Genomic DNA, 23,765 nt, shown 5'->3' on the forward strand with positions numbered 1-23,765 from the left:
ATTTTCTGAATCAATGAACTCAGTTAAATTAGAAACTCCTCAATTCTATTTTCACTGTTCCTTTGATTTTGTCATATCGATACGTAAAGAAACAGATTGCCAACATTAGCTAAATGTCTTTTCTTCCTAAGTTGTTACAGTTTACAAATATTAGAGTACTATTTTGTGATATATATACTTCATTTCACAGTTATTCTTTTTTTCTTTTAGACTACAAATGAACACTGGACTCCATGCATATTAAATGAAACTGAAAAAATTATATACAAGGTATTAGACTAGATTAAAAATTTCTCGTTATTTTCTTAGGTTCAAACACTTTATGTATTTTCTTGAAAAAACCTCTAGATGGAGCAGAATGTGCCCTTGGCGTGGGTGTTAAATGCATAGGCTGTAGTTTTGGCACTGCTGCTTACGATGTCACCTATCACCATTTACCTATTTTGAGAGTTAGGTTCTTCACCTAGCATATAAAGAAACTGAATAAAATTAATATATTCTGGATTGTATTTTGTGGAGCATTAAGTAATTAAGCTTTATTAGATTTGTAGAAAAAATATTCTCTTCTCAAGTAAGATTGCTGACTAAAGTAATAAGCCATACATAGTTAAACAAGTATGTTTCATTTTGTTTTAAACTGCACGACTTCACAATACTTTAAACATGCTAATAAACATTGTGAATATTCAAGAGGGATATTTAGTATGTAGCTTTCCCCACCTTTTTGATTATAGAATCCTTTTCCTGCAGCCCTCCCTCAAAACAGCCATTCATATCCACTGGAGGAATCATGTCTTTCTTATTTAGCAGAACATTTATAGGGTCTGTTAGCAAATAATGATAAATAATAGTTGAATGAATGAATGAATGAATCCCCTTAGTAATAGTATCCCTGGAAGCACAATTTAGCAAATGATAGATTAATAATAAAGTCTGTGAATAACATGAATATATTTTCCTCTATTTTTGCATTATTTTCTTTAAAAGTTCAAAATGGCAATTGGATAATTTTGGGGTACTGAACATGGGAATAATTTTTAATATTGATTCATAATTTCAGTGTGTTAGTTGCTTGACCTCTTTTATTTTTCTTTTCTAGCTTATACGACTTGATAGCCTTAGTGCCTACTGGAACGTAAACTGCAGTATGTCTTACCAGGGATCAAGGGAACAGATCTTGGTAATTTTCGTTTATACCTGAAAGCGATGACTACACTCCCTAAATTTGTTTACCATAATCGGTCCTTAATGAGGACAGGATACCAGTCTTTTGTGAAATTGTATATAATTAAAGCAGAAGTGTGAAAGAGTTTTTCGAATCCATTCTGTCTTTAAAAAAGTAATTTTGTTTTTGCAGATCTTTGTGAAATCATTCACTAGACAGTGAGATGAGAACCTATACTGTTAAATTTAAACTGCGTTTATGGGTTTTTACACTCTAGTTTTGATAGAATTCTGGTTACATTGTAGTGTTTCACATGAGAATGATTACTCGAAGCGTGTTGTAAAGAAACATTTTACCTTTCAGACCTAAAGAATCTACCCTTAGCAAATGTTTTAAGTATTTGTGATAATGATTTCCTGAACAGTGAAAGATTAATTTAAAACTTCAGTGTGCTAAACCAGTCTTAGTCATGTTTATTTACTTAGAGGAGAAAGTAAGAAGAGTTGAATTTTTGAAACTGAATTAATTCTAAGAGTCTATTTCTCTGATATTATAACAAATAATTTGCTTTTGTTTAGAAAGTGTTTGAGATCCCATTTCATGGATGTTTATGTAGACACATATTTTTTTTAATGTTAAAGGGGAACACAATGTAATAATATTTCTAGATATTTAGAATTTAAAAAATTATCTACTTCTATATTTTATTCTAAAGAAATATACCTATAAATGATGCGCAGTGTTTTTTTCCCCAGTGGATTACTAATTCAAAGAGAAATGATACTGGATTTTTTTTTTTTGTATGTTTAGCTGAGTAGTGTGTGCATTTTATTTTTCATTTTCATATAATTCAAATTTTTTCTTTAGGATCACCTGAAAAGTGAAATTCTTACAAGTAGTAATATACCCCCCAATCATCAATATAGTAAGTAATGGTGAAAGTTTATTTCATGTTATAGGAAGCTTGGAATTAAATATTTTAATACACTTTTTCTGATAAAGTTACTTTGACAAAGAGAAAGTATTAAATTTATAACTTAGTTTTATGATATATTATATTTGGATTATAACCAATTATTTCAGAGTAGATTATAACACATACACTGCTTGAGAGTAAGAGAGAGAAGGGCAATGTGGCTGTAGTTCACTCCCAACAGCTAAGCCCCTTGACCTCTGTTTTCTACTTACCTTGTTAGAATCTTCTTTGTTGTAGGAATTAGGTTTTGTTTTTTTGCTTTGTTTAATAACTAATTCTCTGAGATCTTGGTATTCAGGTCACCCCTAGCATGGTACTATTGCACTGTTAAGACAAACCAACCAGTCTAGAGATTATTTTTAATTGAACTTTTCTTAGCAGCCTCACCTGTATTTATTTTTAAATAGATCTCTAACAAAGCTGCCTGCTTATTTATTTACTTACCTGTTTTCTCCATTTCTGTTTCATTCTAAAGAAGCTATTGTTTTGTTTATATTTAGTATACCCCTTTATGTTCATTTTCAAATTTTGTGCTATGGTCTTCTGTATTCCATACTACTCTGATTTACTATTGTTCTTTTAAGATTCTTTTATAGCTAATTGCTATTACATGAGAGTTTGCACTTTCTCTTTATATTTGTAGGCCTCTTTATTTAATGACGACAAGGTTTTCACATGATGATAATTTGTGAAAGTATTTCCATTCATGAAAAAGTAGTCCAGAAAAATCTACATCTTCATTATTAGGCATGTTCTACTATAACCTCTAAATTAGTTAAAATTTTTATATTATCTTCTGCAAATTGTAAATACTATATGGTATCACAATTTATATAATATTAATACTATTCATAGTTAAAATTTATTTCTTTAATTTGCCCTGTTATCTTCCCTAATATACCTTTACTTGCTACATCTCAACTTCAAGAATATTTTATTTAGTTTATTGTAAGATTATATATGTAATGATCATTTGGAGAATTACAAAGTAGTAAGTAATTTTTTGGGGGGTATTATGAATTTCATTCATGGTTCTGTTCCTAAATTCTGCCTGTGATTAAATAAGGCAGAAATTAATCAAATTTTGTTTCCTACGTTTTATTAGTATTTTAAAAAAGATTTTTATTAAAATATAGCTAACATACAAATATTATATTAGTTACTTATTCTATATTAGTATTTTTAATGAATAACAAAATCATTAAATGTTTTGTAGCAAGGAAGAAAAGTCTAATTTTACAGAGTATGAATTACCAAGAGTAGATTGTCTGTATTTTGTACATTTCTTACTTAGAAGCATAGGACTCCAATTTCCTTTTTGGAGATTCCACTTTAACCATTGAGCTTGATAGTTAGTATTATGCAGATAAATAGATGCTTAAATATTTTTTGGTAGTGATTTTTTTCAATATATTTTTGATTATTTTTCTTTCAAAGTAACAGTGTTCTTATATTTACTGTTGTTCATATATGAGGACACATAAACATACCTTATGTCTTCCCATGTAATGTCAGTTTTCCAGCCAATATCAGCCTCTGCAAAGCTCTACATGAATCCTTATGCAGAAACAGAGCTGAAAACACCCAAGCTTGATTGGAACATAGAAGTTCAAAATATTGCCATTGAATTGACCAAGCCTCAGGTAAGGTTCAGTTCGAGATTTCTAACTTCAGTTAGCCTTGAATCTTGACTGCTTTTGTCTTTTTTGATTATTCCTTCTCCAATGTTCTGGTGGTTCTTTTTGTTTGTTATGTTGATTTGACTCCTAAAAATATACTTTCTATATTTTTAAAAAAGGAAATACATGTCAAATATAAGAAATAGTTTTGATTTATCTAATGTTTTTCTTATTGCTAGAGAATCTTACCAAATTGTAGTGAATGACATTATTTCCATTTAATTACCAGTTGGTGATGGAGATTTTAATGTGTTTTTTCTTCCTCAGATTTTAATAGCGGACACTCTTATATTAAATATTGTTTACTTATTTTTTAGAGCAGCAATATTGGCAGCTTTTTTTTTTTTTTCATTTGTTGTTCAAGTTTGGTTACATGCCCAGGGAGTTTGGATAATACATCTGGAGAACTGGGAGTGAGGGCAGGATATTTAATTAATTGAGCTTTTAGTCCAGTGTAGTCTAATAAAAATATAATGCAAGTTATATATGTAATTTAAAGTTTTCTAGTAGCTACATTAGCAAAGTAAAAAGAAAAAACGAAATTAACAAAATTATTAGCATTTTATTTAACCTAACATATCCAAAATACTATCCCTTGAACTATAATCAAAAAATTGTTAATATATTTTGCATCCTTTTCTTTTTTCCTTAAATCTGAGGTATATTTTACACTTACAATACATTTAAGTTCAGACTATCCACATTTTAAATGCTGAATAGCCAGCCATATGGTATCCTTTAGGTAGAAATGTATTAAGCAAAATAGGAAAAAGCTAGACTTATCCCTTCATTTATCTTACTTACAGTCATGTTACGTGTGTGTGTGTTTTCTTCCATTTGAGCTGCTTCCAGGTACACACAGATTTGTTGCATTGGTGGTAAGATGGGCAATTAAGTATGTAGACTTATCTTGTTTTAGTTATGCAATAATTTTCTGGAACAGTTTGAAAATCAGCTCATAAATAGTTACTGCTGAAATGATGTTCCATAGGAAAATATGTCCTTTTAGGAACAAGCATGTTCCATGTTAGTAGTTACTGACACCATATTTCATTGTTTCTAAGGTGTATATTTATTTTGCACTTTAACGTATTTAAAAATGGGACATATAGTATTATTGGTAGTATGACAATTCATTGGAAGCACTGTTTTCTTTTGTGAAACTTAGAAATTATGTTACAACTTATAATTGATGGTATCTTGAATTTGGTGAAACATATTATTGTGTAACTAGGCAACTATGATATTCATTATTCAGGGAATTTGAAGTCTCACTAGACTGAAAATTTAATAAAATACAGTGTTTACTCATATTTGCAAAGTACTCAATGTAACTTTGTTTTTGTTTTAATAGTACTTAAGTATGATTGACCTTTTGGAGTCAGTGGATTATATGGTTAGAAATGCCCCTTACAGGAAATACAAACCTTGTTTACCACTTCATACCAATGGTCGACAATGGTAAGTTAGAATATTTTTTTTAATAAGAAACATATAATCATATAGTTAGGGACTCTCAGAATTAAGACACTTTTAAAGCCATGTGATGAAGCCACTTTTTTCTTTTACATAGACTTGAGAGGGATATCTTTTATATTACATTCTTGTTAGTATTTTTCATAAACATATTCTTTTATACTTCTAGATTATTCCCAAATTCTTAACATACAAGACTTTCAACATATTTGGTCTTATTATATTACCCTTTATTCATCCACATGGACTCAATGTTATACCATATTGGATACTATTAATTTTGCACAACATGAGAGTGTCATTTTATACCTCTATGATTTTTCCTTTGATAAATCCTCTTCTTGGAGTGGTTTGCTCATTTCATAATCTATTTAAGTCAGAAAATTATACTGGGGAATTGAAATGTTAGTGCTGAAGTCTTACAGGAAAACACTTAACAAAAAATGTAATAGTGTAGATCTAAAAAGTCAAAGCAATTTTCTTGCTGTTTTTTTAAACCTTTAAATTCAAATGTGCATTAAAAAATTTGATTTGCAGGTGGAAATATGCAATTGATTCTGTTCTTGAAGTTCATATACGAAGGTGTACACAGATGTGGTCATGGAGTAACATAAAAAATCACAGACAGTTGCTCAAGACTTATAAAAGTGCCTACAAAAACAAGTTAACCCAGACTAAAGTCCCAGAAGAAATACAGAAACAAATTCAGGTATATTTATATATCAGTGAAAGGTATTGTTAAATCATCTTTTAATGTTAATTCTTCTAAATGTAATTTGAATTAAAATATAATGTTAGAAAGAACAGACTTGATCCCTTCTTGAGGGAATTTTATGGGAAAATACACAGTATTTTTTCCCAGTGTTTTCCTTCTTTAAAAAAAAGTTTTCTACCCATCCTAGTATCAGATAAAACGAGTTTACTGTAAACTACAGGCATTTGGAGAAATGTGTTTGGTTTCTATAATAATATTTAGAAGATCAATATTAGAGCTGTTTATTATTAGCTAGGTGTATATTAGTTTTGTTAGTGGCTTTTAAAAAAAGAGTTCAAAGTAGTATTTATAAAAAAAAAAAAGGAAAGAGAAAAAGCTCTGAGTCTCAAGATTGGAGGAGTCTTATTTATCCTCTTTTGAAATATAGAAAAACAACAGACTGAATATATAATTTGCTTCATATCATCTGATCTTGATTTTATAACTTTCTGTCACAAATTCATAATGTAAAGAATTAATTGAATTTCTATTATTCTGAAATATATGATAGTCACTCGTATTATATATTAGAAAAAGCATCAAGTTTCTCAACATCTCAGGTCTGGTGTTTTCATGTATAAAATGGAAACAATATCTGTCTTATAGAAGTATGAGATATGCATGGGATAACACATAGAGCACCTGACATGCAGGTCACTCAGTACATATTAAATTCATCTCATGTACTTTTATGTAAATTCCCCAAATCAGTTTCTTCTTTAGATTACTTGTGATGTGCAGAATTTTACATTTAAAAATTTTGTGTTTTATAATGGTACCTTTAGTGCAATGGTTGTAAAATAATATAGAATAGCGGGAGTCAGAAATAAGAACCACAATGATGATACCCGTAAAAAGTCCCCCTTCTAAATATCTTGTTTCCATTTGCTTATATGGCTCTCTGTGTATTATAATGGTCTCATTAAAATTCTTATTTTCGTATTGTTTTCAATGATGATTTGCTTTTTTTGAAAACTTATTTCTTATATTGCAAAAGTTAAAAATGTAAAAGCCAAGTGTATGTTCAAATTTATACTTTCATTAGATTACAAATACTGTTTATTCATGGATTAGATAAGCTTAGAAATTATAGAAGAAGAAATTTTTTTTCCTAATGATCATGTTCCTTATTTACAAGTGTCTTTGTTTTATAGGATTTGGAGAAGACGCTAGATGTTTTTAACATAATTTTAGCAAGGCAACAAGCACAAGTTGAGGTAATTATTTTTATTAGCTGATTTTATGTTTTAAGCATGTTAATACTACTCTAAACCTAGAATCAGGAAATACTAAGTTTCATGGGAAATTGTTGAGATTTACTCAGTTAGAATAAAGGTTCAGTTTTCGTGGCTTTGTTTAGTCTCAGGGGAAGAAAACTGAAATATTGGGGAAAAAATAGTGACATTAAATGGAAAACGTTTTTTAAAATTTTATAACAAAAAATTTGAAACCCCTAAAAGGAAGTAAATAAAAGTCATCCCTAATTCTGACAGCACAGAATGCGAACTGTTAACAATTTTTTTTATCTGTTCACTTTTTATTTATTTATGTTAAATTTATTGGGGTGACATTGATTAATAAAATTATATAGCCTTCAAGTGTACAATTCTTTATTTTTATTTTTTTTACTTAAAGTTTATTGGGGTGACAATTGCTAGTAAAGTTACACAGGTTTTAAGTGTGTATAGACACAGACAATAGTTTAGTGGTTACAAGAGGGTAAGGGGGGACAGGAGTGGTAGGAGAGGTAAAAGGGATCAAATATATGGTGGTGGAAGGAGAACTGGCTCTGGGTGGTGAACACACAATGTGATACATAGATGATGTACTGTAATACTGTTAACATTTTGACATATAAGCTTTTAGTTTTTTTCCCATGGATGTGCACCTACTTATTTATGCTTCTTATCCCCCATTTCTTTCACTTTACCTTTGTTTGTTTCCTCTTCCCTCCATTCCTTCCTTCTACCCTTCACCCATCTTTTTTCTTCTGTCTCTCCCTACTTTTCTCTCTCTTCTCTTTTTTCCCCCAAATTGCAATCAATCTGTTTATAGTGTTTCATAATTGCTGTTTTATCCCACTTGGTACCTTGTCCACATTGTTCCATGTCATTTATATTATTCTGTAACATGACTTTTTTTTTGGTAGTTAAAAGAATAAGTTACAAGTGCAATACAACTCACTGTAAAAAATTAGAAAATATAGATCCACAAAAGATCACACACCAGACAACGATTGTTAATACTTTTTTGTATGTTCTTTTAGTCTTTTTTACATTCATAGATCTCTGTACACATACTCATGTTTTTAAATAGGAGTAAAGCATATCTACTGTTTATTCATTTACTTAGTAAACACTTATTGAGTGCCGATTGTACTAGCATTATGGTTAAGATTGTGGACTTGGGAGTCAGATGGTCTGGATTCTAATCTAATACTGGTGTGACGTAGGGCTGGGTATTTAACCTCTCTGTACCTCAGTTTCCTCATTTTAAAATAGGATTAATTCCTAATACCTACATCGTAGGGTTATTGTGAGGTGTGCATGATCATTGATGTAGAGCACTTAGACTGTTATGTGCCTGGCAGATAGTAATTATTTTTATTTTATTTTTATTTTTTCCTCTTTTTCCACCTCCCACCCCACTCTGGTTCAAGCCACTGTTTTCTCAGTCTAGTTGTGCAGGACACAGCTCCCTGGCCCATGCTGGTATTATGAGCCTTGCCCTCACCCCCACCCCCGCTGAGGCAGTCGGTCGCTGGTCATCAGTTGACAGCTCATAGCAGCTCACGATTGCCAGCCACTCTTGCTAGCCGCCTGGCCGCACATGGTAGCTGGCTGCAGCCCACGCTAACCTCCAGGGAGAGCCTTTGTTCACAATCTTAGCTGTAGAGGGCGCAGCTCACTGGCCCATGTGGGAATCGAATTGGTGACCTCAGCGTTAGGAGCTCAGCGCTCTAGTCACCTGAGCCACTGGGATGGCCCAGTAATTATTAAAGAAATGACCTTTTTCTTCATCATTATCATTATCATTTGCATTAGAATATAGAAGTGAACAAAACAGAAAAATCTCTTACATTATAATAGGAAGAATGATAATAAACAAAAACATAAATAAAAATAGAAAGTAATATAGATAGTGCTGAAGCTAGGCAGTGATAATAATGGGTTGCAGTTTTAAATAAGATGGTCAGGGAAAGCCTCACTAAGAAGGATACATTTGAGCAAAGACCTGAAGAAGGTGAGGGAGCCAACAAGAAAGATAACAGGGAAACGGGTATAAAGCAGAAAGAATATAGAAAGTTGAAAAGTTTTGGGGTGGGAGCATATTTGGCTCATTGAGGGAACTAAGTAGAGTGGTGAGAGAGAAAAGAGAGTGATGGTTAATGAGGTCAGAGAAGTAAGGTAGTGGAGGAGCAGGAGGGGTGATTTTGGGAGTTGGGGAGGATGCCAGATTGTGTACAGTCTTTTAAGCAATTATGTGGAGTTTGGCTTTTACTCTGAATTGGGAGCCATTTTCATAACAGAATGATATATAATCTGACTTAGGTTTTAAACTCCCTCTGGCTGCTCCTTTGAAAACAGACTGTTAGAGGGAGGGCAAGGCTGAAAACAGGGAGACCAGTTAGGATGCTGTTGAAATATTTGAGGTGAGAGAATGGTTTCAGTGGAGGTGATGAGAAAGGCTCAGATTCTGTATATATTTTGAAGGTAGAGCCAGTATTTCCCAACTGATTAGATGTGGATTATGTGAGAGAATTTGGACATGACTTTAAGGATTTTGGCTTAGAACAATTGGGAGGATGGACTTGTCATGAAATGAGATGGGGAAAATTGGATGGAACAAGTTTGGGTAAGATGGGAGAAGATCAGGAGTTCAGTTTGGGACCTATTAAGTTTTAGCTATCTTTTAGTCATTAATGTGGAGATATGTAGTAGGCAATTGAATACATGAATGTGGACCGTGGAAGAGAAGTCTGTGATGTATACGTTTAGGAGGGGTCAGCACGTAGATGGCATTTAAAGCCATTGGATGAAACCCCCGAAGAAGTTAGAGTAGCTAGAGAAGAGGATTCCAAAGACCCAAAGCATGCTATTGTTTACAGGTTAGAGATGAGAACCAGCAAAAGTGACCAACTCAAAACATGAGTTGATATAGGTGGGGAGCTTTTATGAATGTAATATCCTCAAGCCAAGTAAAGAAAGAATTTCAAGAAAGAGCGAGTGATCAACTGTGACAGATGCGTCTGATAGGCCAAATGAGCTGAGGACTGAGAATTGACCATTAGATTTCCCAAATATGAGTTGTTTTAGCCATTATTTCTTCACATGATTTTTTTTGTTTCCAATTTCTTTTTTCTCTCATTCGTGGCTCCAATCATATATACTGGGGGTGCCAAACAAATGTATATACATTTTAAGAGCTGTTATCTATACTCAAGTAGTAGTTCGCTGTAATCAGAAGTGTCTGAACACTGGTGGTAAGTGCCTTGAGCACCTCTTGTAATTGCAGAAGTCAATCGTGACTTGTATTCATTTTTGTTATCAGTAAATATATATTGAGCATTACAATTAATACAGGTTTTTTCTTTCTTAAAATGTGTATACATTTTTTTTGCACTGTGTGTGTGTGTACATGCACGTGTACAGACACGTGCAATGTCAGACAATTAAGTTCGTGAACTCATCCTAGAAAAAGGGCTACATGCCTCATTTCTGAATATCACTATGGTCACCTTCGAAGTACTCCAGAAGTCATTGGGGTCCAGATGAAGTGAGTACGGAGGGTGTTCCAATACAGTTATTTGTTTACTGGCTAAAAACTCCCTCACAGACAGTGCCGTGTGAGCTGGTGCATTGTCGTGATGCAAGAACCATGAATTGTTGGCGAAAAGTTCAGGTCGTCTAACTTTTTCACGCAGTCTTTTCAGCACTTCCGAATAGTAAACTTGGTTAACTGTCCAGTTGGTACAAATTCATAATGAGTAATCCTTCTGACATGAGAAAAGGTTAGCAACATCATTGCAACAAGTTCTCGAACTTAATTGTCCTATCTCATATGTACATACATATGTATATACACACATACATATATATACACACACACATAAATATGTGCATATATACATATATATGTACATGTATATATGAATTTTTGATACTATACCACATGTCCCTGTTCATTTTATTTTTTAATCAATAATTTTTCTCTGTTTCAGATTGGATAATTTCTATTGATTTTTCTTCAAGTTTACTCTTTTCCTCTATCATTTCCACTTTACTATTGAGCCCATACTAGGAGTTTTTAATTTCAGATATTGTGTTTTTCAGGTGTAAAATTCCTGTTGAATTCCTTTTTATAGTTTCCATTTCTCTGCTGAAAATTCTGATCATTTTAGTAACTTTAAGTATATTTTCCTTTATCTCATGTAACATAGGTTACGGTGTCTTCCTGATAGTTTCAACATGTAGGTTATCTGATTTTTGACGTCTGTTGAGAATCTTTTCCTTTGAGAATTGGTTATATTTTCCTGCCTTTTTTTCACACATCAAGTAATTTTGGATTGTATCCTGGACATTATGCATATTATATTGTATAGTCGTTAGTTCCTGTTATCCTCTGGAAAATGTTGATATTTTGTCTTTGCACATGACCTGGTTAGGTTCTGATCTTAAGTTGTGTTTTGCCTTCTGTGGATAATGGTTCAAATCTAATTCAGTTCTTCCAACCATTCGTATGTTGGTTTGGGTCTGTTTTGCTGCCCTTTCTCGTTCCAGGGCCGGCCTGTAGAGTTTCTCTCAGGTCTAACTGCCTGGGCCTCTGTACTGCTCCATGATTAAGGCCTCCTTCAGGGCAGAGCCATGCGAAGTAGTTTTCTTTGGCTGCATGACAAACTTAGTGGCTTAAAACAACACATATTTATTATTTCAAAGTTTCTGTGGGTCAAGAGTCTAGGTGTGGCTTACCCAAGTCCTCTGCTTAAGGTCTCAAACTACTGCAATCTGGCTGGGACTGTGGTCTTATGTGGCATAACCGATGAAGGATCTGCTTTGCTGGCAGAATTTAGTTCTTTGTGGCTGTGGGATGGAGGACTTCAGTGTCTTGCCAACTTTTGGTTAGAAGCTGCCCTCAGCTCATAAATATCACTTCAGTTCCTTGCCAGATGGGCCTCACAACACATACAGCCCATCACAGGGCAGCTTGCTTCTTCAGAGGGAGAGAGAAACTCTAGCAAGACGTCTACAATTTTATGCACATAATCTTGTACATGTCATCACCTTTGCCATATTCTACTGGTTAGAAACAAGAGGGGAACTACTCAAGGACAAGAGAATCAGGAGGGAGAAGTTACTGGGTAGGCTACCACATGGGGGAGAAAAATGGGAAACTCACTCTTGTGAAGGTCACTTCTCCAAGTTTTGACTCCCTCCATTATCTGCTGCTTTGCTTACTTTTCAGAGTCTGGTAGATGTTTTTGTATATTTTGTCCAAAACTTTTAGTTGTAATCATCATGAAGAGTGGGTTATGCCATGAGGAAACTGAAAGTTCATCATTGGATTTGGCAATAAAGAAGTCATTTAGAGAACAATTTTTATAGAATAGTGTGAGTCAGAAACTTGACAGGAATGAGAGAGAGTAGAAGACTAGGAATTGGAGTCAGTGAGTGTATGATATTATACTCTAAGTATGATACTATACTCTAAGGGAAGAAAAGATAAATGGAGTGGTAACTGGTGGGGAGTTTGGAGTCAAGAAAAGGCTTTATAACTTGCTTTTCTTTCTTTTAAAAAAAATGTGTTATAGTGTTCTATATTACATTCATTACAGTGTTCCTTAGAATCATTTACCCAACATAATTTTAAATAGCTGAATATTATTCCATTTGCTGCATATGCCAGAATTTGCTTCACTATTTCCCATTGGTTATATTTAATTATAAGTGGCACTGCAATGAATATACATTTTCTCAAACATCTCTATTTCCTAAGAACAAATTCCCCATGGTGCAATTGTTGGGTCAGAGCATATGATTATTTTAAAAGGTATTGGCTAGTGCTGTGGAGTGTTCCTATGAATTAGAGGAATGATTTTCTGGAAGAAACAGATAATTTTCAGCCCTCCTTAAATTTGCTTCAGTTTAATTGGGTTTTAAAATATAATACCAGTTATCAGTTGCTTAAAAATTGAAAAAAGCGATTAATTATTGGATTCTGTGAACAAAGAACAGTGGGTGTAGATGAAGAGAAAGCTGTTCTATTCATTCAAGACTGATGTTTTTTCATTATAATGGAAAATCCACAGGGCCAGAGAGTTTAAAATATAGGCAGAGGATTGGCTGAAGGTATTTACCATTGACTCTGGGACAGGGAAGGACTCTGGGACAGGGAAGGAAACCAGGCAACAGAGAGGTACGTGGGAAAAAGGGAAAGTTCTGTATCTCCTTCGTGTTAGGTTTTATATATATTTTAAAATTTATTTTTTGTTACCGTGTTTCTCTGAAAATAAGACCTAGCTGGATAATCAGCTCTAATGCGTCTTTTGGAGCACAAATTAATATAAGACCCGATCTTATATTGTATAAGACTGGGTATTATAGCAAAGTAAGACCGGGTCTTATAGTAAAATAAGACCGGGTCTTAGGTTAATTTTTGCTCCGAAAGACGCATAAGAGCTGATTGTCTGGCTAGGCCTTATTTTCGGGAAAACACGGTAGAGATATATATATATATATATATATATATATACACACACACATGTTTTATATATATATATATATATATATATATATATGTTAGTTTGAATTAATTATAGAGTTACAGGAAATTGCAAATATAGTTCGTGGAGGTTTTGTGTACCCTTCACTCAGTTTCCTTCAGTGGTTACATCTGACATAATTATAATGTAATACTGCAACCAAGAATTAAACTTGGTGTGATGTGTGTGTATAGTTCTATAGTTCTGTGTCAGCTCTCATTTTAAAATGTATTTTTAAGTGATAATTGTCAACATAGTGGAAAGTTTTTTCAATTTTTTTTTACTTCATTTTCTTTATAGCCTTGATCACTGTTTGAAATTAGTATTTTTGTGTGCTAATTATTTTATTTCTATCTTTTGTCTTTATTGTCTTTCCAAGTTTTCCACTTTACTTTGAATTTCCTTGAAATTAGTGACATGCTAATCACACCTTTTAACAGGATTTAAGTGCTGATAGTGGCTTTATCTTTTTTAAAAGTTAGTTTTAGAGATTTAAGTAGAGATTTGGGAGGAAGAAAGTTGAATATTGGAGTTGGTCACTACATTATCATGTCTCTTATTAACATTTTTTGAATCCTTAATGATTAAATTATTTTATTTTTCAAAATAAAAATGTTTTTCCTTAAACTTTAAAAGTATATATATGTAGATCACATATAATATGTATATATATTATCACAAAGTAAAATTTTTATAGGTGATAAAAAAGATGGTAACGATTTTTAAAAATTTAGTGCTGGCCCTTTTCACATAGTTTAGTTAAAAAGATTATAATAAAGTACTCAAATACCATACAGCTCTTCCTGTATTTAGATTTATAAAGAACTATTCATAAATTTATCTGTTAAGTCCAGTATCTACGAAAGGTTTGACCTTTCAGTCTCTGTTTTCATTTTCCCTAAAATAATTGTTAGTAAGCTCTTCAAAGCTTACAAGACCATATGATGTACATTTAATTGTGCGTCTTTTCCAAAACAGCTTAGTTTCATCTACTTGTGCAATTGTTGAGGCAGTTGAACTCCCTGTTTGGCGACCTCTGCTGCTGTTGAGGAAACGCTTGTGTACTCATCTCAGTAGTTCTGATCCTGGCTGCACGTTATAATCACCTGGGGAATTTAAAAATATACTGGTGCCTGGAGTTTACTCACTCAAGATTTGATTTAATTTTTGTTTTTAAACTTCCTGATGATTCTTAAGTGCCGCCGAGGGTTGAATCCCACTGAACTATGGTATCCACAATGGCTGAGTTGTCAGTCACTTCTAGTTTGCAGTTTCAAACAGGGCTTGAATGTATTTATTCATCTCTGGCCCGGAACAAACATTTTACGTTTTCTTCGTACTTAGTCTTTACATTCTCAAGCACTACGTAGTCTCCTCGATTACCAATGGTGTAACAGTGCTTTTTCATCACTAGTTTTTGAAAGGTAGAACCCTTTTCGGAGGTTGCATGTTATCTTTATCCTAAAGATTCATATCTACTGTTGAACTACCGTGTTTCCTTGAAAATAAGACCGGGTCTTATATTAATTTTTGCTCCAATACACATTAGGGCTTATGTTCAGGGGACGTCATCCTGAAAAATCATGCGAAGGCTTCTTTTCCAGTTAGGTCTTATTTTCGGGGAAACACAGTATATCTGTACCGTGTTTCCCCGAAAATAAGATCTAGCCAGACAATCAGCTCTAATGCGTCTTTTGGAGCAAAAAAAGACCCGGTCTTACATTAATTAATAATTAATAATTATTTTAATAATAAGACCCAGTCTGAATATAATATTATATGATACGATACGATATGATATACTATAATTTAATACCCGGTCTTGTTTTACTATAAGACCGGTCTTACATAATATAATATAATTATAGGACACAATGGGATTAATTCCATTTAAAAAGTATCTGACGGGTAAAGATGAACACAGCAGCATTTAAATTAATGATATTGTACCTAACTCTGAAATGGACTCTAAATGTGTGTGGCTAAGAATTTCTCCTGAACCCTTAACTATATTCCTGACAAAATGCAGCAAAATGCTGTTAGTAGGTGTGGAAAGTAAATTAATACTGAGACTACATTAACCACATCACGTTGAGCTTCATTTCAGAAGGAGCTGGCTTTCTTGACTGTTTTCAACCTAATGTAGTGTTAAAAAAAAGTTAACCATTATTCTTACCTGGCTACACCTAAAAATGAAGAGGGAATTTACTATTGAATTAAATATTTTGATTTTGATTTTTTAGGTGATTCGGTCTGGGCAAAAATTAAGGAAAAAGTCTACTGACACAGGCGAGAAACGTGGAGGCTGGTTTAGTGGGTTTTGGGGTAAGAAGGAATGTAAAAAAAAAGATGAAGAATGTTTGATTCCTGAAAGTAAGTTCCAAGTCGTAATTTATTGTACAATCATAAGAAAAAACTTTGTAAACTACATTTTAGCCAGTTAGTTGAATTTTGTTTCATAATAGTTTTGAAATAAAAGTAGCCAAGTGTAGTAAACATATAAGTAAATACATCAGGCTGCCACATTTCTGTTTATGAAATTAAAACAAACCTTGGATTTTTTTTTTTTTGAGAAAAATCGCGTGTGTGAAAGTTAAAAAGTTGAAATTCAGAAATTGCCATATTTATTGTATTCTTATTGTTATTTTTAACATGAATATTTAATTAGAAGTGTCACTTAATTCTTAAAATATTTAGGGAATTCTAAAATCTTTATATGAGACCTGAATTCCCTTATTGGTGTCTCTGCGTTTTCCTGACCTAAAGCAAATACATGATGTTTGTTTTAATAGGTCAAAGTAGTATATTAGAGGACATTACCTGGCTTCTTTACTTTAGCATTTGTGTCTGTTGATTTTAAGACACACGTTAGTTTGGTTTGATTTTTTTTTTATCGTATCTGTAAAATTAAAGCAATTGATTTCTTAAAATACTGTCTTTTCTTTGTAGCTATTGATGACCTTATGACTCCAGATGAAAAAGATAAGCTCTTCACAGCTATTGGTTATAGTGAGAGCACCCACAACCTAACTTTACCCAAGCAGGTAATTATTTAGGTGGTCTGAGAGGTATTTTGTTTCATTTTACTGTATTATATTGAATTGGGTTAAACAGGTTATTGTTAAAGTAACTAATAAAAGATGGTTTTGTTTCTGTTTTACTATTTGTTACATGTTTTAATCAGACCTTTCCAATTAAAACTCTCTCCAACCTTAGATTTACTTGCTTTAGTGAATGGAAGAATAACCTGATAAAAATACTTATAAAGTTAAATTGAATCTTAATTTTTTTGTATTTAAAAAAGATTTTTTTATTGTGAAATGTAACTCATGTAAAAGAATGAAGAAAACCAAAATGTATTACTCTTTTGATTTATCTCAAGGGAATAGCTATGTAATCACTTCAAGGTTAGGATATAGATCTTGTTATAGATACGGCATAGTTGTGAGATCCATCCGTGTTCTTTCACTACATGTATTTTGCCCATTTTCATTGTTGTGTAGGTATTTTTATTTGAAAATACCACAACTTATTTATTCATACTTTTGTTGATGGGCATTTGTGTTGTTTCTATTTCTTGGTTGTTGTACTGCTGTTAACTTTGTGTAAATGTCTTTTAGTGGGCATATGTAATATATTCTGCTAAGTATATTGTAAGGAGTGGAATTGCTGTGTCATAGTGTATGAGTATATTTAATTTTAATAGATTCTGCTACATAGTTTTCCACCAGTCTGTTCTCTGTTTCTATGAATCTGGTCTTTTTAGATTGTACATATGAGTAAGATTATACAGTATTTTGCAGATATGTTCTCTGATTCTGTAGGTTTCCTTTCTCAGTCTGACTATTTCCACTTACCATAATGACCTCAAATTTCATCCATGTTGTTGCAAATGGCAGGATTTCCTTCTTTTTTAAGGCTTAGTATGTCATTGTGGATATCTCACCACATTTTCTTTATCTGTTCATCTGTCAAGGACTCTTAGGTTGTTTCCATGTCTTGGCTATTGTGAATTGTGCTGCAGTGAACATGGGGGTACACATACCTCTTTGGGATAGTGATTTTGTTTCTTTCAGATATGCTATACCCAGAAGTGGAATTGCTGGATCATATGGGAGTTCTATTTTTTATCTTTCTGAGGAACATCTATATTGTCTTCTACAGTGACTGTACCAGTTGACATTCGTACCAACAGTGTACAAGGGTTCCCTTTTCTCCATATTCTGCCTTGTTATTTATTGTCTTTTTGATAATAGTTATTCTAACAGGTGTGAGATGAGATCTCATTGTGGTTTTGATTTGTATTTCCTTCATGATTAGTGATGTTGAGCATTTTTTCATGTATCTATTGGCCATTTAAATATCCTCTGGAAAAATGTCGATTTAGGTCCTTTGCTTATTTTTAATTGAATTTTTTTTTGCTATTGAGTTATATGAGTTTCTTATATATTTTGTATATTAACACCTTATCATATATGTGGTTTGCAGATATATTCTCCCATTCTGTAGGTTTCCTTTTTATTTTGACCCTTCTTTTTTCCTATGCAGAAGCTTTTTAGTTTGATGTAGTCCCATCTGTTTATTTTGGCTTTTGTTACTTACCCCTTCAGTGTCGTATACATAAAATCATTGCCAAGACCAATGTCAAGGAGCTTTCCCTATGTGTTCTTCTAGGAGTTTTATGGTTACAGGCCTTTCATTTAAGTTTTTTATCCATTTCAAGTTAATTTTTATGAGTGGTTTAAGCTAAGGGTCTAGTTTCATTCTTTTGCATGTGAATATCTAGTTTTTCTAGTACTATATATTGAAGAGCCTGTCTTTTCTCCATTGAGTATTCTTGTCTCCCTTGTCAAATATTAGTTCACTGTATATGCATGGGTTTATTTCTGGGCTTTTGATTCTGTTTCATTGGTCTGTGTGTCTGTTTTTATTCCAGGACCATATTGTTTTGATTACCAAAGGTTTGTAATATAGTTTCAAATCAGGAAGTGTGATGTCTCCAGCTTTGTTCTTCTTTCTTAAGATTGGTTTGGCTGTTTGGGGTCTTTTGTGGTTCCATACAAATTTTAGGATTGCTTCTTCTATTTCCATAAAAAATTCCATTGGAATCTTCATAGGGATTGCATTGAATCTATAGATTACTTTGGGTAGTATGTACATTTTAACAATATTCTTTCAAGCCATGAACACAGGATAGCTTTCCGTTTATTTTTGTCTTCAGTTTTTTTCATGAGTGTCTTATAGTTTTCACATCCTTCATTAGATTTGTTCCTAAGTGTTATTTTTGATGCTATTGTAAATGTGATTTTCTTTATTTCTTTTTCAGAAAATTCATTTTTAATATATACACAACTGATTTTTGTATATTGATTTGTATCCTTATCTTTACTGAATTGTTTATTAGTTGTAACTTATTTTTGGAGTCTCGTATTTTCTTCATATTAAGATCAGATCATCTGCAAGCAGAGACATTTTTACTTGTTTCTTTCTGATTTGGATGCCTTTTCTTTCTTTTTCTTGCCTCATTGCTCTGGCTAGAACTTCCAATGTTATGTTGAATAGAAGTTGTGAGAGTGGGCACCCTTGTCTTGTTCCTGATCTTAGAGGAAAAGCTTTCAATGTTTCACCATTGAGTATGATGTTAACTGTGAGCTTGTCAGATATGGCAGTTACTATTTTGAGGTACATTCTTTGTATACTCAATTTGTTGAGAGAGTTTTTATCATGAGTGGATGTTGTATTTTGTCAAATGTTTTTCTGTGTATATTGAGATGATCATGTAATTTTTATCTTTCATTCTATTCATGTGATGTATCACATTTGTTAATTTGTATATACTGAGCCATCGTTGCATCCCAGAGATGAATCCCACTTAATGATGGTATATGATCCTTTTAATGTGCTGCTGAATTTGGTTTGCTAGTATTTTGCTGAGAATTTTTGCATTTACATTCATCAGTGATATTGGCCTGTAGTTTTCATTTCTGGTAGTGTCCTTTTCTGGCTTTGGTATCAGGTTAATGCTGGTCTTGTAAAATGAGTTTGGGAGTGTTCCCTCAATTCAACTTTTGTAAAGAGTGTGGAGGATTGGGATAACTTCTTCTTTAAATGTTTGGTAGAATTCATCAGTGAATGCATCTGGTCATGGGCTTTTCTTTGTTGTGAAGTTTTTGATTACTCATTGAATCTCCTTAGTCATTACTGGTCTGCTCAGGTTTTCTGTTTCTTCATGATTCAGTCTTGGTAGAGTGTATGTTTTTGGGAATTTATCCATTTTTTTCTAGATTGTCAAAATTGTTGGTGGATAGGTGTTCATAGTAGTCCCTTGTGGTATCAGTTGTAATGTCTCCTCTTTCATTTTTAAATTTTATTTTTGTGTGTTTTTCTCTGTTTTTCTTGGTTAGTCTAGCTAAAGGTTTGCCAATTTTGTTTATCTTTTCAAAGTTCCAACTCTTGTTAATTTTTTTCTGTTGTTTTCGTATTCTCCATTTTATTTATTTCTGTTCTAATCTTTATTCTTTTCTTTTTTTTCTTCTAACTTTGGGCTTAGTTTGTTCTCTTTTTCTAGTTCCTTGAACTAGAACTAAAGTTAGGTTGTTTGTTTGTGATCTTTCTTTTTCTTGATGCAGGCATTTATTACTATAAACTTCCCTCTTAGAACTGCTTTTGATCTATCTGATACATTTTGGTATGTTGTAGTTTTATTTTCATTTTTCTTTATTTTTCCTCTTTTGATTTCTTCTTTGATTCATTGGTGGTTGGGGAGTGTGTTGTTTAATTTCCAGGTATTAGTGAATTTTGTAGATTTTCTGCTGTTGAGTTCTAGTTTCATTCCACTGTGGTTGGAAAATATGCTCAATATAATTTGTATCTTCTTGAATTTTTTGAGACTTGTTTCATGGCCTAATATATGACATTTTCTAAACAGTGTTCCATGTGGGCTTGAGAAAAATGTTTACTCTGCTGCAGTTGGGTGGAATGTTCTTTGTATGTCCCTTATGTCCCTTTGGCCTATAGCATTGTTCAAATCCATTTTTTCCTTACTGATTCTCTGTCGGAATGATCTATCTGTTGTTGACAGCGGGCTATTCAAGTCACCAACTAATATTACATTGCTGTTTATATCTCTTTTAGTTCAATTATTATATATTTAGGTGCTCCAATGGGTGCATAAGTATTTGTTACATCTTCTTGACAGTTTGACCCCTTTATCATTATATAATGACCTTATTTATCTCTTTGTACCATTTGTAATTTAAAGTATATTTTCTGATATAAGTATACGACCCCTGTTATTTTTATTTATTGTTTTTCTTACTGTTTGTTCGAAATATATTTTCCCAGCCTTTCACTCTGTGTGTAGCCTTAAAGCTAAAGTGAGTCTCTTGTGGGCAGCATATCACTGTATCTTATCTTTTTTTAAATCCATTCTGCCATTCTTTGTCTTTTGATTGGAGAATTGAATCCATTTACATTTAAAGTAATTGTTGATAGGTAAGGACTTACTATTGCCATTTTATTGATTGTTTTCTAGCTGTTTTGTAGATACTTTGTTCCTTGCTTCCTCTCTTGCTGTCTTCCTGTGTGGTTTGGGATAATCAGCTCCCTGGTTCTCTCTTCTACCTCTAACCTTAACCTATCAATTTTTGAGTCAGGATTTCTTTTCTTAGTGTCTTGTTAACTCTCCAAAGTCACCAAGCAAATGTTCGTCATATTTTGTCCAGTTTTCGAGCCTGAGGATTGGTCTGAATTAGTTTGCTGAAAAAAAAAGCTGCTGAATTAAATCTTTATGCCACAAAATATTTTTATCAAGTTTCATTTTTATTACTATTAAACCTAAGAGAAATTTAATTTTAGATTTTGTAAATGTCCTATTTGAGCAAGCAATTTTGTATTGAATTTCCTAATTCTTTTTACAGTGAGCATATTGATACAAAACCTACCATATTTTTTAATCACTATAATTCAACAAATTTAAATAAACAATTAGTAAAGAAAGTAATAATTACTTCAACTCTAACAATTTTCATTCATTCTTTTGTTTAGTATGTTGCTCATATAATGACACTGAAGTTAGTAAGCACCTCTGTTACAATAAGAGAAAACAAAAATATTCCGGAAATACTGAAAATTCAGATAATTGGCTTGGGTACCCAAGTATCTCAGCGACCAGGAGCACAAGCACTTAAGTAAGTTTTAAAAAACTTATTTCAATTTTCATCTCTTTGAATGACTTTAGGCCCCCAAAATATAATGTTATTTAGCATTAAAAAAAGCTGGTTAATAGTAGTTTTTATGTAGTTTATTTTTGTGTATATGTGTCAAGGTAGTCGTTTTATATTTTAGTTTGTTTTGTTATGGAGTAATATGAGGAGCTCATCATTAGTTCTACCCTTTCTTCTTTACTTTATAAATATTTATTGGATACTATTTAATTTATAGATTTGATACTATGAAGACTGTAGGAACAATAAGTTTCTTTTTTAAGAAGTTTATGTTGTAGTTGATAAGAGGAGATACTCAAAAAGTTAATAATTTAAGACTGTATAACATATTAGAAAGCTCGTAAGTGAGAAGGTGCTGTAAAATTAAATACTTGAAGTTAATGCTGCCCAAGCTCAGTTGTGGAAGAGAAAAACTTGATCTGGGATAATTGGGGCTTCGGCTAGCTGAACAGAAAGGACTAGGAGAAGCAGGGATGAGGCAGGAGAGTGTTCGGGGTGACGTGAAATAGGGATGTGAGTTCCATGAGTTTACTGTTGCATGCATTCATGCCTTAGTCATCAGAACTTTTGCAGTGTTCTGGAATTGGCTAAAGTTGGTTTTTCATGTGGATGAGGAGAACAAACACCAAACCAAAAAAAGGACAAACAGAAAAACCCTGGGCTATGTAGGTAATTGAATGGTACGCTAAGGAGTTTGGGCTTCAACTCTGGGTAATGAGCATGGTCCTGGATCTCAGTGGAGTGTTTTTTTTTTGTTTGTTTGTTTTGTTTTTGGTTAAGGAAAATTTGTATTTTAAATCATTCCATTACAAAACATCTTATTTATATCATTTCTTTTTTTCTTACTGGATTGTAGGGTTGAAGCAAAATTAGAACATTGGTATATAACAGGTCTGAGACAACAGGATACTATACCATCACTTGTAGCTTCAATTGGTGATACTGCATCATCCTTGCTTAAGATTGAATTTCAAACCAATCCAGAGAATAGTCCTGCTGACCAGACTCTGGTCATTCAGTCTCAGCCTGTGGAGGTCATCTATGATGCTGTAAGTGCAAAGAAAAAGTGAATCTTTATTAAACCCATCTTATACGTCTGACATATGGTCTTCTTATTTTTTCTCTTTCATATTTATTTAATATATACTTAGCAGCTAAGTTTACTACCATAAATTTCTTGTTTTAAAAGCAGTACATGTTTAGCAATTAATTTTGATATTTTTATGTACTACAGATTTTTTTCTACTGTAAAAATCTGTAAGCAATATTTATTTATGCTTACGTCAAATTAAAAAAAAAGCTGATACACTGTTAAAAAAATTCTGTGTTTATTGTGCCAACTACTCCCAGTTATTACACACTTACTTCTACTGCAGTTTATATTTGCTTATTCTTCCTTTTTCTTTAATGTTTAGATCCAATTCAAAGAGCTTTAGAAGTAATTGAAAGAATTTTAAATATTGTTCATGTGAGAAAAAAACATCAGCGTTTAGGTATTATTCAAAATGATGGTTTAAATTCTGTATCTATAGCTTCATCTGTTATTCAGACTCTTACCTCAACTCAAGCTAGCCCGGAGAATGGGCATGGTTCACTCATTGCATCACTTGTAGGTTGGCTCCATCCTGTTGTGATCTCTGACTTATTTTTACTTTACAGTTTATAAATGGATTCATGGTGTTGGTGGAAGGCATTATATAAAAACTTCAGAACTCATTGTGTTCTCAGATT

At 32.6% G+C, this 23,765-nt stretch overlaps 1 protein-coding gene across 4 annotated transcripts in view; it reads left to right on the plus strand.

The window, feature by feature from the left end:
• VPS13C (vacuolar protein sorting 13 homolog C) overlaps positions 1-23,765 on the plus strand; it is a 164,793-nt gene that overhangs the window by 35,535 nt on the left and 105,493 nt on the right. For all 4 annotated transcript variants that reach the window (XM_033107370.1, XM_033107371.1, XM_033107373.1 and 1 more), the window contains 11 exons: positions 211-270; positions 1,100-1,180; positions 2,033-2,090; positions 3,657-3,784; positions 5,175-5,281; positions 5,834-6,005; positions 7,205-7,267; positions 16,053-16,182; positions 16,759-16,853; positions 21,856-21,998; positions 22,891-23,083. In XM_033107370.1, the coding sequence (XP_032963261.1) occupies positions 211-270; positions 1,100-1,180; positions 2,033-2,090; positions 3,657-3,784; positions 5,175-5,281; positions 5,834-6,005; positions 7,205-7,267; positions 16,053-16,182; positions 16,759-16,853; positions 21,856-21,998; positions 22,891-23,083 (1,230 nt within the window). The remainder of the gene's footprint in view (positions 1-210; positions 271-1,099; positions 1,181-2,032; positions 2,091-3,656; positions 3,785-5,174; positions 5,282-5,833; positions 6,006-7,204; positions 7,268-16,052; positions 16,183-16,758; positions 16,854-21,855; positions 21,999-22,890; positions 23,084-23,765) is intronic.

This window comes from Rhinolophus ferrumequinum, chromosome 6, assembly GCF_004115265.2.
Source record: "Rhinolophus ferrumequinum isolate MPI-CBG mRhiFer1 chromosome 6, mRhiFer1_v1.p, whole genome shotgun sequence".
Classification (NCBI taxonomy): Eukaryota; Metazoa; Chordata; class Mammalia; order Chiroptera; family Rhinolophidae; genus Rhinolophus; species Rhinolophus ferrumequinum.